The sequence below is a fragment of the Siphateles boraxobius genome, unplaced genomic scaffold, assembly GCF_051911475.1.
Source record: "Siphateles boraxobius isolate OS27281-9 unplaced genomic scaffold, OSU_SipBor_1 149, whole genome shotgun sequence".
NCBI lineage: Eukaryota > Metazoa > Chordata > Actinopteri > Cypriniformes > Leuciscidae > Siphateles > Siphateles boraxobius.
Window position 1 is genome coordinate 462,559 of NW_027508754.1, and position 15,473 is coordinate 478,031.

Here is a 15,473-nt window from a genome sequence, read left to right on the forward strand (position 1 = left end):
AAGCCTAAACTTGACATAAACTGTAAACTTGTCCCTCTAATCTGATTGGTTGATCTGAAAGTTGTTCCAGGATCAAAAAAGATGTTGATCCAGGAACACGTGAAACTTGGTGAGATCACATTCACCTTCTATCATCATGATATACTGTCATATTAATAAGCTACATTTTAAATGGAACAAAATGTTGAGGTGGCAGCACTTGAACACATTGGTCCTCAAATTTACTTAAATTAATTTGAAAAACTGGGAAAGCCTGTATGTTGATCATGTCCGAGAGGAGCATCATCTTTCTTTTTTTCTTTTTATTTGATTGATTTTAAAGAATTACAACTACAGTCAGGGGGGTACATTGAGTAAACAAACTAAACAAACAAAAAAAGACAAATATATAAAGAAAGAATGACAAACTTAAAAGTAAAAAAAAAAAGTGAAAATGTTTACAGATTGAAACACACTTTGCAGCTTTCTTATTTTTCAAACCATTTGTGTTTAGGTATTGTTGAATTTCTGATCTTAAAAGGCTTGTTTCCTCCAAATTTACATTTATGAATACTAAATTTAGCATCATCATTCTGCACACTCGTGATATGACCGGATGACGTCACGCAGGTGCGTTGCGCAGGTGAGCGCGCGTTGCTGGGCGGTGACTGTTTATTATAAGAGATCCGTTATTAATATTCTCACTTTACATAAACGCAGTATCTCAGCAGCAGACGCGTTTATATGAAAACTGTGGCTTTGGTGTCCAAGCACTGTCCTCAGATCAGCAGATAGGCTAGCTATACTTCACTATTGATCTGCAACGGACTTCGGACTGACAAACACAAGCGTTTCCCTCAGAACATGTGTGAAGAACCGAACATGTGTGGATTCTGAGTCCTGGAGAAGAACCACCCGAATCAGGACTGACGGAACCGAAGATGAACCCGAGATAACGGTTCGGTCGATGATGGAGCTCGGAAACGGGTTCGCAACAGATCCGAATCAAGACTGCGACACCAACACTGTGAGAGAGCCGCATGTTTCTCTCAAATAACACAGTAAACTCATTGCACAACAAGAACTGAGAAGTTATTTGAGAAGAATTTGTGTATATTCGTGTGTTTCGTGTTTATACACAGGAATCGCGCCCCGATCCGGATCCGACCCATAAAAAGAGGAGCTTCCGGAAATGGCTGATTGGCATCATCTTCATCATCATCATCTTCATCTCGGCTGGGTCTGCATGTGTTATCTGGTACTTTCTGGGTGAGGAAACGTTCGTTCACACATGCGTTCAGCACAATATAGTGTCATCTCTGCTAGAACATGTGAATTTCCTAAATGTGAACATGTTTAGAGAGGATTTTAGCACAGGATAATCATGCGTCATCCATCATGATTATTGCATTATTGCTTCAATCAAAACATTCTGTATACATTTATTCATTTTTGACTGATTGACAGAGAAATCAAATGACAGAATCCCAGTCCAGCTGAAAAAAAACACTATATCTGAATTATGAACAGGCTTTTAGTTGTAATGTAAGTGATGTCAAAGATGAATCCACATTAAATGATTCTGCTCAGCAATTGGGTATGATAAATAATGAAATTATCCATTTTTATTGACAACGGCGGTATTGAAGACTTTTGAAAAACAGGGTTTAAAGTGCAAGTTTTTCAAAACGATACCGCTATTGTCTTTGTGTAAACTACAAAAACTACAAATCCTTCCAGTCTTCTGACATTTGATAAATCATCTGTTTCAAACATTACAATACTCATGAAAACTTTTGTTAACTCGACAATATGTAAATCCACTTCACCAGCTAATAACTCCTCAACAGCGATGCCATATGATATACAGATTACTGCAAATAACTGAAATTCAAAGACAAAATGCTAAAGATGGCTGCGCGCTTGTTTCTCGGGTGTATAGCGTCTATAGCAAGCGGCAACGTTCTAATCTGAAAAATGAAGCCTACCCGGAAGTGCGAAAAACTGCAATACATCGAAAATCCGCTAGGGGCAGGTCCCAAAAGTGAGCGAATGTCCATAGACCCCCATGTTAAAATGTCCGTTTTCACAACATAAATTCATGTTTTTACAGGTTGGTCCCATGGACTTTTATTGTATTTTTCGATAGGTTCCGAGTGCCTGAAAACTGTGAGGGAGGTGAATTTTTTTCTAATGCGTTAGTTTGGATAGTATTTAGATATAAAATGTTTGACAAATAAGGATGTGGTTAACTTTGATTGACAGCGTGATTGACAGCTGATTGAGTGGAATTCCTGAAATGTGACGTCTCGGCCATGATCTGACACAACACATCATACCACCTCTGTATCCTTTCTGAAAAGATTGCCCGAGATGGCGCCGCTCATACCCCCCATAAACGGCCTCAAACCCGTTCTTCAGAAAGTCTATGGGTGACGTCACAGACGCTTTGTCCATATTTTTTACAGTCTATGGTCTTTAGGCGTGTGTGTTTCTTTACAAAGTGACACTGACATTGCCATCTACTGGTCTGGCAGCAGAATACAGTGGTTTAATCATTTTCGCGGATCATGTGAACGGGAATCGTTTTGAAAAACATTTTTGTCTGTACACGGAAAACGCAGAGGGAAAGCTTTTCCATTTTTAGTACATCGTTGTTATGTAAACGAACCCTTAGTTGGACGTTCGACTAACATTTTTTAAATGTAATTACTTGTTTCAGAACGTACAGAGAACGTTCAAAAGTAACGTTCCATAATGTTTGAAGAACGACACAATGTAACATTCCCTGCATAACCAAGAAAAAAAGTGATTAGAATATTTAAATAACTGGACGTTTTTGAACATTCAGAAATAATATGTTACAATTATTTAAAAAAAATTAATGGGAACATTAGCCAAACTTTCTTAAAACATATTTCGTCAGAAACATTTCTGGGTTCAGAGTGACAGGTGTCAGTCAAAAACCACAGAAACATGAACACAAAATTACTGAGTGTTACCTTTAGCCACCTGTCTAACGTTCTGTGTGTGTGTGTGTGTGTGTGTGTGTGTGCGTGTGTGTGTGTGTGTGTGTGTGTGTGTGTGTTTAGAGTACAGGGTCTGGGTGCTGGAGCCGCGGGTGATTCAACAGTACACGGCCAGTGTTTCCATACTGAATAAGAACTTCTCTGTGAGTTTGTCCAGTCATGAGAGCCCGGAGTTCAGAGCCGAGGCGACGTCTGTGCAGAACATGGTGAGGAAACATAGCCACTGTGTGTGTGTGTGTGTGTGTGTGTGTGTGTGTGTGTGTGTGTGTGTTAAGACCGTGTTTTAAGAACTAGTAGCAGTTAGTCAAGAGGTAATCAGATATTCAAATTCAGATTAAAATCAGAATTTACCTTCTTATGTAACTGAAAAAGTTATGATCAGACTTTAAAGGGGTCATCGGATGCAAAATTCACTTTTACATGGTGTTTGCATATTGTTAAAAAGGCCATTACTAGTTAGAATAATATGCCTTCTGACTTATAAATGTGTCTTTGCAGTGTGTGGACACAACCAACATACAATGAAAAAAATCCATTCACTCCTTTTTTTTTATCCTCAAAAAGTCTAAACGCTCTCAATAATCAAGCCGTTTGGATTTTCTGAGCAATATGATGTCATATTGTTCATGCTCCGCCCACGACCGCTGACGGACTGTCCCGTATAAGCATTTTTCCCGTATTAGCATATTTTCCGTATTATTTAAATAAATAAAAGAATGATCTAAACTATGTAATGTACTAATATTTTTTGGCATACACCATTTTTGGCTTTCGGGCGCATGTGCACTTTTAGTAAGGATCTTACGCACGTTTTATAAATGAGACCCCCGATGACTTATTGTAAGTCTAGTCAGAAATTCCATGCAGAATGTTGCTGGAAGCTGATCAACCAGCATGCTTTGGTCTGGTCCAGCTGGAACACCTAGAACACGCAACCCACTTATCATCATTATATCATGACTGTTTGACAGGTTGAGAAGCTGGTGAAGTCCACAGATCTGTCCAGATACTTCAACTCCACAGCGGTCTTCGCCTTTGGGTGAGGAAGCCGTCGCTGATGTTTCGTGAGCGATCTGTGCAGAACCTTCACGTGTTTTCTGGTGTTCCGTGAGCGATCTGTGCAGAACCTTCATGTGTTTTCTGGTGTTTCGTGAGCGATCTGTGCAGAACCTTCACGTGTTTTCTGGTGTTCCGTGAGCGATCTGTGCAGAACCTACATGTGTTTTCTGGTGTTCCGTGAGCGATCTATGCAGAACCTTCACGTGTTTTCTGGTGTTCCGTGAGCGATCTGTGCAGAACCTACATGTGTTTTCTGGTGTTCCGTGAGCGATCTGTGCAGAACCTTCACGTGTTTTCTGGTGTTCCGTGAGCGATCTGTGCAGAACCTACATGTGTTTTCTGGTGTTCCGTGAGCGATCTGTGCAGAACCTTCATGTGTTTTCTGGTGTTCCGTGAGCGATCTGTGCAGAACCTTCACGTGTTTTCTGGTGTTTCGTGAGCGATCTGTGCAGAACCTTCATGTGTTTTCTGGTGTTCCGTGAGCGATCTGTGCAGAACCTTCATGTGTTTTCTGGTGTTCCGTGAGCGATCTGTGCAGAACCTTCTAGTGTTTTCTGGTGTTCCGTGAGCGATCTGTGCAGAACCTTCACGTGTTTTCTGGTGTTTCGTCAGCGATCTGTGCAGAACCTTCTAGTGTTTTCTGGTGTTCCGTGAGCGATCTGTGCAGAACCTTCATGTGTTTTCTGGTGTTTCGTGAGCGATCTGTGCAGAACCTTCATGTGTTTTCTGGTGTTCCGTGAGCGATCTGTGCAGAACCTTCATGTGTTTTCTGGTGTTTCGTGAGCGATCTGTGCAGAACCTTCATGTGTCTTCTGGTGTTCCGTGAGCGATCTGTGCAGAACCTTCACGTGTCTTCTGGTGTTTCGTGAGCGATCTGTGCAGAACCTTCACGTGTTTTCTGGTGTTCCGTGAGCGATCTGTGCAGAACCTTCACGTGTTTTCTGGTGTTCCGTGAGCGATCTGTGCAGAACCTTCACGTGTTTTCTGGTGTTCCGTGAGCGATCTGTGCAGAACCTTCATGTGTTTTCTGGTGTTCCGTGAGCGATCTGTGCAGAACCTTCACGTGTTTTCTGGTGTTCCGTGAGCGATCTGTGCAGAACCTTCACGTGTTTTCTGGTGTTCCGTGAGCGATCTGTGCAGAACCTTCACGTGTTTTCTGGTGTTCCGTGAGCGATCTGTGCAGAACCTTCACGTGTTTTCTGGTGTTCCGTGAGCGATCTGTGCAGAACCTTCACGTGTCTTCTGGTGTTTCGTGAGCGATCTGTGCAGAACCTTCACGTGTTTTCTGGTGTTCCGTGAGCGATCTGTGCAGAACCTTCACGTGTTTTCTGGTGTTCCGTGAGCGATCTGTGCAGAACCTTCATGTGTTTTCTGGTGTTCCGTGAGCGATCTGTGCAGAACCTTCATGTGTTTTCTGGTGTTCCGTGAGCGATCTGTGCAGAACCTTCATGTGTTTTCTGGTGTTCCGTGAGCGATCTGTGCAGAACCTTCACGTGTTTTCTGGTGTTCCGTGAGCGATCTGTGCAGAACCTTCACGTGTTTTCTGGTGTTCCGTGAGCGATCTGTGCAGAACCTTCACGTGTTTTCTGGTGTTCCGTGAGCGATCTGTGCAGAACCTTCACGTGTTTTCTGGTGTTCCGTGAGCGATCTGTGCAGAACCTTCATGTGTTTTCTGGTGTTCCGTGAGCGATCTGTGCAGAACCTTCACGTGTCTTCTGGTGTTTCGTGAGCGATCTGTGCAGAACCTTCACGTGTTTTCTGGTGTTCCGTGAGCGATCTGTGCAGAACCTTCACGTGTTTTCTGGTGTTCCGTGAGCGATCTGTGCAGAACCTTCATGTGTTTTCTGGTGTTCCGTGAGCGATCTGTGCAGAACCTTCATGTGTTTTCTGGTGTTCCGTGAGCGATCTGTGCAGAACCTTCACGTGTTTTCTGGTGTTCCGTGAGCGATCTGTGCAGAACCTTCACGTGTTTTCTGGTGTTCCGTGAGCGATCTGTGCAGAACCTTCACGTGTTTTCTGGTGTTCCGTGAGCGATCTGTGCAGAACCTTCACGTGTTTTCTGGTGTTCCGTGAGCGATCTGTGCAGAACCTTCATGTGTTTTCTGGTGTTCCGTGAGCGATCTGTGCAGAACCTTCACGTGTTTTCTGGTGTTCTGTGAGCGATCTGTGCAGAACCTTCATGTGTTTTCTGGTGTTTCGTGAGCGATCTGTGCAGAACCTTCACGTGTTTTCTGGTGTTCCGTGAGCGATCTGTGCAGAACCTTCATGTGTTTTCTGGTGTTTCGTGAGCGATCTGTGCAGAACCTTCATGTGTTTTCTGGTGTTTCGTGAGCGATCTGTGCAGAACCTTCACGTGTTTTCTGGTGTTCCGTGAGCGATCTGTGCAGAACCTTCATGTGTTTTCTGGTGTTTCGTGAGCGATCTGTGCAGAACCTTCATGTGTTTTCTGGTGTTCCGTGAGCGATCTGTGCAGAACCTTCACGTGTTTTCTGGTGTTCCGTGAGCGATCTGTGCAGAACCTTCATGTGTTTTCTGGTGTTTCGTGAGCGATCTGTGCAGAACCTTCATGTGTTTTCTGGTGTTCCGTGAGCGATCTGTGCAGAACCTTCACGTGTTTTCTGGTGTTCCGTGAGCGATCTGTGCAGAACCTTCACGTGTTTTCTGGTGTTCCGTGAGCGATCTGTGCAGAACCTTCATGTGTTTTCTGGTGTTCCGTGAGCGATCTGTGCAGAACCTTCACGTGTTTTCTGGTGTTCTGTGAGCGATCTGTGCAGAACCTTCATGTGTTTTCTGGTGTTCCGTGAGCGATCTGTGCAGAACCTTCATGTGTTTTCTGGTGTTCCGTGAGCGATCTGTGCAGAACCTTCACGTGTTTTCTGGTGTTCTGTGAGCGATCTGTGCAGAACCTTCACGTGTTTTCTGGTGTTCCGTGAGCGATCTGTGCAGAACCTTCATGTGTTTTCTGGTGTTTCGTGAGCGATCTGTGCAGAACCTTCACGTGTTTTCTGGTGTTCCGTGAGCGATCTGTGCAGAACCTTCACGTGTTTTCTGGTGTTCCGTGAGCGATCTGTGCAGAACCTTCACGTGTTTTCTGGTGTTCCGTGAGCGATCTGTGCAGAACCTTCATGTGTTTTCTGGTGTTCCGTGAGCGATCTGTGCAGAACCTTCACGTGTTTTCTGGTGTTCTGTGAGCGATCTGTGCAGAACCTTCATGTGTTTTCTGGTGTTTCGTGAGCGATCTGTGCAGAACCTTCACGTGTTTTCTGGTGTTCCGTGAGCGATCTGTGCAGAACCTTCATGTGTTTTCTGGTGTTTCGTGAGCGATCTGTGCAGAACCTTCATGTGTTTTCTGGTGTTTCGTGAGCGATCTGTGCAGAACCTTCACGTGTTTTCTGGTGTTCCGTGAGCGATCTGTGCAGAACCTTCATGTGTTTTCTGGTGTTTCGTGAGCGATCTGTGCAGAACCTTCATGTGTTTTCTGGTGTTCCGTGAGCGATCTGTGCAGAACCTTCATGTGTTTTCTGGTGTTTCGTGAGCGATCTGTGCAGAACCTTCATGTGTTTTCTGGTGTTTCGTGAGCGATCTGTGCAGAACCTTCATGTGTTTTCTGGTGTTCCGTGAGCGATCTGTGCAGAACCTTCACGTGTTTTCTGGTGTTCCGTGAGCGATCTGTGCAGAACCTTCACGTGTTTTCTGGTGTTCCGTGAGCGATCTGTGCAGAACCTTCACGTGTTTTCTGGTGTTTCGTGAGCGATCTGTGCAGAACCTTCACGTGTTTTCTGGTGTTTCGTGAGCGATCTGTGCAGAACCTTCACGTGTTTTCTGGTGTTTCGTGAGCGATCTGTGCAGAACCTTCACGTGTTTTCTGGTGTTTCGTGAGCGATCTGTGCAGAACCTTCACGTGTTCCCTTTCGAGGGAACTCGAACTGCGTCGGTTACGACACTAGGGGAACGCCCTTCAGCGTAGCGCGTCTGAATTTATGAATGAAACCGAATCCAATCCTATTGGCGTTGCGTGATGACGTAGCGTGTGACGGTATAAGCGGATGTATACAAAAGCACGCCGACACACAGAAATGTCAGCTTTTTGCTATTCAGCAAGCGCTCTGTGTATGTGTGAACAAGTCTGTCCTATTTGGTGTTGTACGTCCTGTTAAAGTAAGTTGCAGATCTCGCGTTTGCCGAGGCAGCGCTTAGATTACGAGTGTATTTTGCAATAAGATTCTGTGGCTGGGATCTCGCGTTTGCCGAGGCAGCGCGTAGGTTTAAGGTTTGGCTCGCAGTTGCAATACAGAATCTAGTAGCTCGGATCTCGCGTTTGCCGAGGCAGTGCTTAGATTACGAGTGTATGTTGCAATAAGATTCTGTGGCTGGAATCTCGCGTTTGCCGAGGCAGCGCGTAGGTTTAAGGTTGCCTTGCAGTTGCAATACAGAATCTAGTAGCTCGGATCTCGTGTTTGCCGAGGCAGCATGTAGGTTACGAGTCTACTTTGCAGTTTGCTGTGTGAGTACGAGGCATGAACAGTCAGCTCCTGAGGGTGCTGGCTGTGTTCACTGAGAAATAACTCGCCGCACACGTGCGTTTCGGGTATCTCAGCCTCGCGCCTGTTGACTTTCTTCTCGAGAGATGAAAGCCAAAGATATTGTGTACTACTCGTATCTCGCGTTTGTTAAGGCAACGCGTTACGGGTCTGCAATAAAAGGGACACACGCGATCTGATAAATAATACTGTTTAGGTGCGAGGCATTCACAGTCAGCTCCTGAGGGTGCTGGCTGTGTTCATTGAGAAATATCTTGAAGCGTACAGCCGTGCGCTGTCAGGTGTTTCAGTCTCGCGCCTGTTGACTTTCTTCTCCAGGGATGAAAGCCAAATTATAACGAATCTCGCGTTTGCCGAGGCAGCCTGTAGGTTACGAGATCGTATAATTAAAAACTGTATTCTGGTGTTTATGGCTGCATTTAATTCCTACAGCCTACCATTCAGACCGTGTTTCACTTATCCAGTGTTATGGCTGCATTTAATTCCGAGGAGTTAAAGTAATTAAAAATTGTATCTGACTTAGAACTTGGTTAGATATTTTAATTCAGCCTACCATCTGAAGGAGAGTATCGCTTCTAGAGGTCCCCCTCAAAAAAAAAAAAAGCTGAGCTTGGGATTCTAGACGGCGCTCTCGCCCAAAGCCTTTCAGGCCAGGAAGGCGTCGGGAGAAAGGTCCTGACTTGTGTGAGACCTTGGAGGGCTGTCCCCCCCGAAAGAGAGCGATCAAGATCCCCTCTCTCACCGGGCCCTCAGGAAACTGGTGTCAGCATCCCGCTGCTAGTTGCGCTTCGGGACACATCAGTTTCCAGCGAATGCACGCTGCTCTGTCTGCCCCAAGAGCTTGCGGCCAGGCAGCGCTGGCATCCGCACACCGAGAGTCGTTTTTGATTATTCCCTGCCGGTCTTCCACTTCAGGGTATCGTGAAGGGCTCTCACAAGACACTTGACACCAGCCCTGAGGGGCTGGTTCCCTTGCTGAATTTTGTGGAGGCATGGTAATGTCTCCCCAATATTTCTCCATGGGTCCTGCGCACTGTTGAAATTGGATACAGGCTGCAGTTCCGGGTCCGCCCACCAAGGTAAGTATCAACGGGGTGGTTTGGACTGCAGTAGACCCACAGCAGGGTCAAGTGTTAGAACAGGAAGTTCACTCGCTGCTGGAAGAAGGGGCCATAGAGCTAGTTCCCCCACCAGTCAGGGAGTCCGGTTTCTACAGCCGGGACTTCATAGTTCCAAAGAAGGATGGAGGGTTGCGTCCAATTTTAGATCTGAAGCATCTGAATCGGTCTCTGAGGAGATTCAGGTTCAAGATGCTCACTATTCCTATCATCGTGAGTCAAATTCAATCCGAGGATTGGTTTGTCACGATAGATCTAAAAGACGCCTACTTCCACATCTCCATCCTTCCATCTCATAGGAAGTTCCTGAGGTTTGCTTTCGGGGGCGAAGCTTACCAATATCGGGTTCTTCCGTTCGGCCTAGCACTCTCCCCTCGCACTTTTACCAAGTGTATGGATGCAGCTCTAGCACCCCTGAGGCGAATATTGGCCCAGTCGCGAGAGCTGGCGATTCGGCATCGAGACGTCGTCCTCGCCCGCATCCAGAGCCTGGGGTTGAGACTCAACACGAAGAAGAGCGTGTTGACACCAGCCCAGAAAACCGCGTTTTTGGGAGTGGTGTGGGACTCAGTCACGATGCGAGCACAGTTGGCTCCTGCTCGGATCGAGTCTATCCTGACCACAGTGTCCAGGATAAGCTAGGCCAGGCCGTCACTGTCAAACACTTTCAGAGAGTGTTGGGTCTCATGGCAGCAGCGTCCAGCGTGATACCTTCTGGCCTGCTACACATGAGAGCTTTACAGTGGTGGTTGAGAACCAAGGGGTTTTCCCCGAGGGGAAATCCATTCCGCTTGATAAGGGTTACGCGCAGATGCCTTCGTTCCCTTTCAATTTGGAAAAAGCCTTGGTTCCTGTCCCAGGGTCCCAATTGGGAGCGTTATATCGCCGAGTATCTATTTCGACAGACGCCTCCCTCACGGGCTGGGGCGCGGTCATGGACGGCCGCTTTACGAGAGGTCTCTGGCAGGACCATCATTCCTCTTGGCACATAAATTGCCTAGAAATGTTGGCGGTGTTCCGGGCTCTGAGGAGCTTTCTGCCAGACCTCCATGGTCGCCATGTCCTAGTAAGATCCGACAGCATGTCGGTGGTATCTTACCTAAACCGTCAGGGGGGTCTGAGGTCGCGCCTTCTGTGCAGACTGGCGCATCAGATACTCCTGTGGTCCCAGCGGAGACTGTCGTCTCTCAGGGTCGACGTACTGTCGAGGCAGGGGCTGAGGCCCGGGGAATGGAGACTCCACCCCGAGGTGGTGGAGTTAATATGCGAGAGGTTTGGCCCAGTGGAAGTGGACCTATTTGCGTCTCGAGAGACGACACACTGTCCACTGTGGTTCTCCCTCACACATCCAGCCCCGCTGGGGTTGGATGCCATCATGCAGACGTGGCCGAGGCTGCGTCTGTACGCCTTTCCCCCAATCGCTCTGCTCCCAGCAGTTCTGGAAAGGGTCCGTCGGGACGGGGTCAGCCTACTATTAGTAGCCCCATGTTGGTCGGCCCGAGTATGGTTTTCAGACATCATCCTGCTTCTGGCAGGCCCGCCATGGCAGATCCCTCTGAGGAGGGACCTGTTGTCTCAGGCAGAGGGGTCAGTTCTCCACCCTCGGCCCGAGCTGTGGAAACTGTGGGTCTGGCCCCTGAGGGGGCACAGTTCCTAGAAGCCGGCCTGTCAGCAGAAGTGGTTGAAACTATACTCACTTCCAGAACTCCCTCCACGAGGAAGTTATACGGCCTTAAGTGGAATGTTTTTTCCATTTGGTGCAGAGAGCGTGTTTTGGACCCAGTTCACTGCCCAGTGGCTTCAGTGCTGGAGTTTCTCCAAGACCGCTTTTCTGCCGGGCTTACCCCGTCCACACTCAAGGTTTATGTGGCTGCCATTGCGGCATTCCACGCTCCTGTGAGTGATGGTCCTCTGGGGAGGCATCACCTGGTCGTACGTTTCCTCCGTGGAGCCTGGAGGATGAAACCTGCGACTCACACCAGGGTTCCCTCTTGGGACCTGTCAGTGGTTCTCGAAGGGCTGGCCGAGGCCCCCTTCGAACCATTGGAGTCGGCTGAGGCCAAGAACCTTTCATTTAAGGTGGTCTCTCTATTTCCAATGGGTGCTTGGAGTTTGCTCCAGGCAACATTAAGGCCATCTTGCACCCCCGGCCCAGCTATTTGCCCAAGGTGCCATCAAATGTGGCACGGCCTTTGGTTCTGCAGGCATTTCATCCTCCACCTCATGTGACGGCGGATGAGGAGAGACTTCATCTGCTATGCCCTGTCAGAGCACTGCAGTGTTATATCCTGAGGTCCTCCTCATGGCGGAAGTCAGACCAGTTGCTGGTGTGTTTCGGGTCGTCCAAGAAGGGGCTTCCCGCCTCTAAGCAGACCATCAGCAACTGGATCATTCGGACTATTTCCCTGGCCTATCAGGTGTGCAATTTGCCTTCACCTATGGCCGTGAGGGCTCACTCCACCAGAGGCATGGCGTCCTCTAGAGCCCTCCTTTCAGGGGTTTCTATCCATGACATATGTGAGGCGGCTGACTGGGCCACTCCGCACACATTCATGAGGTTTTACAGTCTGGACCTTTCCTCTACACCCGGTGCACGAGTGCTTTCGTCCTAGATTGTGCCAGAAGACAGCTTCACACTAGGATGAGCGGGGTTCGTTGTGGTATATGGGTATCTCGTTCCCCTAGTGTCGTAACCGACGCAGTTCGAGTTCCCTCGAAAGGGAACGTCTCGGGTTACGTATGTAACCCTTGTTCCCTGAGAAAGGGAACGAGACACTGCGTCGGTTCGCCACACCTCACCCCGCCTGGAGCACTTGCTTCATAGCAAAAGCTGACATTTCTGTGTGCCGGCGTGCTTTTGTATACATCCGCTTATGCCGTCACACACTACGTCATCACGCAACGCCAATAGGATTGGATTCGGTTTCATTCATAAATTCAGACGCGCTACGCTGAAGGGCGTTCCCCTAGTGCCGTAACCGACGCAGTGTCTCGTTCCCTTTCTCAGGGAACAAAAGTTACATACGTAACCCGAGACGTTTTCTGGTGTTCCGTGAGTGATCTGTGCAGAAGCTTCATTTGTTTCGTGAGCGATCTGTGCAGAACCTTCATGTGTTTTCTGGTGTTTCGTGAGCGATCTGTGCAGAACCTTCATGTGTTTTCTGGTGTTTCATGAGCGATCTGTGCAGAACCTTCATGTGTTATCTTGTGTTTCATGAGTGATCTGTGCAGAACCTTCATGTGTTCTCTTGTGTTTCATGAGCGATCTGTGCAGAACCTTCACGTGTTCTCTTGTGTTTCATGAGCGATCTGTGCAGAACCTTCACGTGTTTTCTGGTGTTCCGTGAGCGATCTGTGCAGAACCTTCACGTGTTTTCTGGTGTTTCGTGAGCGATCTGTGCAGAACCTTCACGTGTTTTCTGGTGTTCCGTGAGCGATCTGTGCAGAACCTTCACGTGTTTTCTGGTGTTTCGTGAGCGATCTGTGCAGAACCTTCACGTGTTCTCTTGTGTTTCATGAGTGATCTGTGCAGAACCTTCATGTGTTCTCTTGTGTTTCATGAGCGATCTGTGCAGAACCTTCACGTGTTCTCTTGTGTTTCATGAGTGATCTGTGCAGAACCTTCACGTGTTCTCTTGTGTTTCATGAGCGATCTGTGCAGAACCTTCACGTGTTCTCTTGTGTTTCATGAGTGATCTGTGCAGAACCTTCACGTGTTCTCTTGTGTTTCATGAGCGATCTGTGCAGAACCTTAATGTGTTCTCTGGTGTTCCGTGAGTGATCTGTGCAGAACCTTCATGTGTTTTCTGGTGTTTCGTGAGCGATCTGTGCAGAACCTTCACGTGTTTTCTGGTGTTCCGTGAGCGATCTGTGCAGAACCTTCATGTGTTCTCTGGTGTATCTTTAGGGAGGGCAGTGTTGTGGCTCATTTCTGGCTGCGCCTGTGGGTTCCCGTCAGTCGTGTGGAGACGGTGAGCGTGGCGAGACTGAACGAGACTGTGTTCAGAGAGCTCCAGCACTTCACTGACGCTCAGCAGATCTGCAGATACGAGGGTTTCCAGCTGCTGATGCCGTCGCTCAGCATCACCGGTGACTCATCAGACCAGACTTGTGTCATGACTTCTGCTGCATTTCCGTTCACTTGTTTTTACTGCTTTGTGTTTTTTTGTTTTACTTTCCAGAAACCAGCCCCAAAGTTATAGATCTTTTTCAAGCCACCTTTGGTATGACTTTTTTTTCTTTTTCTCTTTTTTGTTATATTTTGCTGTGAGATTTTTTATCCTTAACAATAATTTTGAGGTTTTAATTCACTTTCATGTGTTGTAAATCAGTTTTGAAATAATGCAGTGGCACCAACAAGTATTACTGCCTGAATATTATTCTTTAGATCTCTAAATATCAGATCTTATTTTAAATTCACAATTGTGAAAAAATAAAGTCAGAATTGTGAAAAAATAAAGTCAGAATTGCGAGATAAAAAGTCAGAACTGCAAGATACTAAGTCAGAATTGTAACAAATAAAGTTAAAATTGCAAGATTAAAAGTCAGAATAGTTAGAAATGAAGTCAGAATTGCGAGAAATAAAGTAAAAATTGCAAGATAGAAATTCAGAATTGTAAGAAATAAAGTGAAAATTTAGAGAAATAAAGTCAGAATTGCAAGAAATAAAGTCAGAATTGTGAGAAATAAAGTCAGAATTGAGAGAAATAAAGTAAAAAGTCGTTATTACCTTATATATTTTTTATTCTGTGGCGGAAACAAGCTTCTACAATTTTCCTACTTGAAATCTGGATGTCTTTGATTATTTCCTTGTTTTTCCACTTTTGTGTTTTAAAAGCTGTGTAGAGACGCACTCATTCAGCTCAGGTGAACCGTTGCTCTGACTAATAGATTTTTCTAAAGAGTCTATAGAAGTGTGTAATAGATGCATGAATGCCAGACATACTCAAGAAAATGAAAATATTTGCTCAATTTTTGAGCACAAATTGAATAATATATTGAGTAGATGAAATCCTGCCCCCGAACATCTGAGAGTCGTGTCCTGAAGTGTGTTTTCCTCACAGACTGTTACTGCTACACGTCGCTGCTCTCCACGGAGCCCGTGCTTCTCCAGGGTCCGAACACTCAGAGGTCCTCGTGTGTGTGGCACCTCAGGGCCCCTGCGGGATCCCGGCTCGAGCTCCGGGTCGAGTGGCTCCTGGCCGAGTGTCGAGACCGGCTGATCATCTACGACTCGGTCACGCCAGCGGACTCTCGGCTCATCACCTCGTGAGACTGATGTTCCTCTGCTTTAGATCATGCACTGCAAAAAATGCTTTTCTTACTTAGTATTTTTGTCCAGTTTCCAGTCCAAATATCTTACAATTCTTAAATCAAGATGAATTTACTTGAGGAGTAAAATGCCATAAGATATTATGTCTTGTTTCCTGGGGGTAAAAATCTAAATGAAGAGAGTTTTTGCTTAAAACAAGAAAAATGATCTGCCAGTGGGGGCAGAAAAATAAACGTAATTCAGTCGGAAACAACTGATCACATTGGCAGGTAATTTTTTCTTGAAAACTCACTTCATTTAGATTTTTTCCCCCCCAGAAAACAAGACATAATATCTTATGGCATTTTACTCCTCAAGTAAATTCATCTTGATGTAATTTTTTTTTTTTTTAGATGTTTGGACTGGAAACAAGAAATATTTTTTGCAGTGATGAAGTGTCAGCTGCACCGTCTCTGATGACTGTTACTCACTCTCT

At 46.3% G+C, this 15,473-nt stretch overlaps 1 protein-coding gene across 1 annotated transcript; it reads left to right on the plus strand.

Annotated features, from left to right (window-relative positions):
* Positions 1–817: 817 nt before the first annotated feature.
* Positions 818–14,998, plus strand: LOC143738550 (transmembrane protease serine 6-like). The gene is made up of 7 exons (XM_077230554.1): positions 818–1,006; positions 1,122–1,248; positions 3,072–3,214; positions 3,980–4,047; positions 13,634–13,815; positions 13,908–13,949; positions 14,790–14,998. The coding sequence occupies exons 1-7, from the start codon at positions 947–949 to the stop codon at positions 14,996–14,998; spliced, it is 831 nt and encodes a 276-aa protein (XP_077086669.1). The 5' UTR covers positions 818–946.
* Positions 14,999–15,473: the final 475 nt, after the last annotated feature.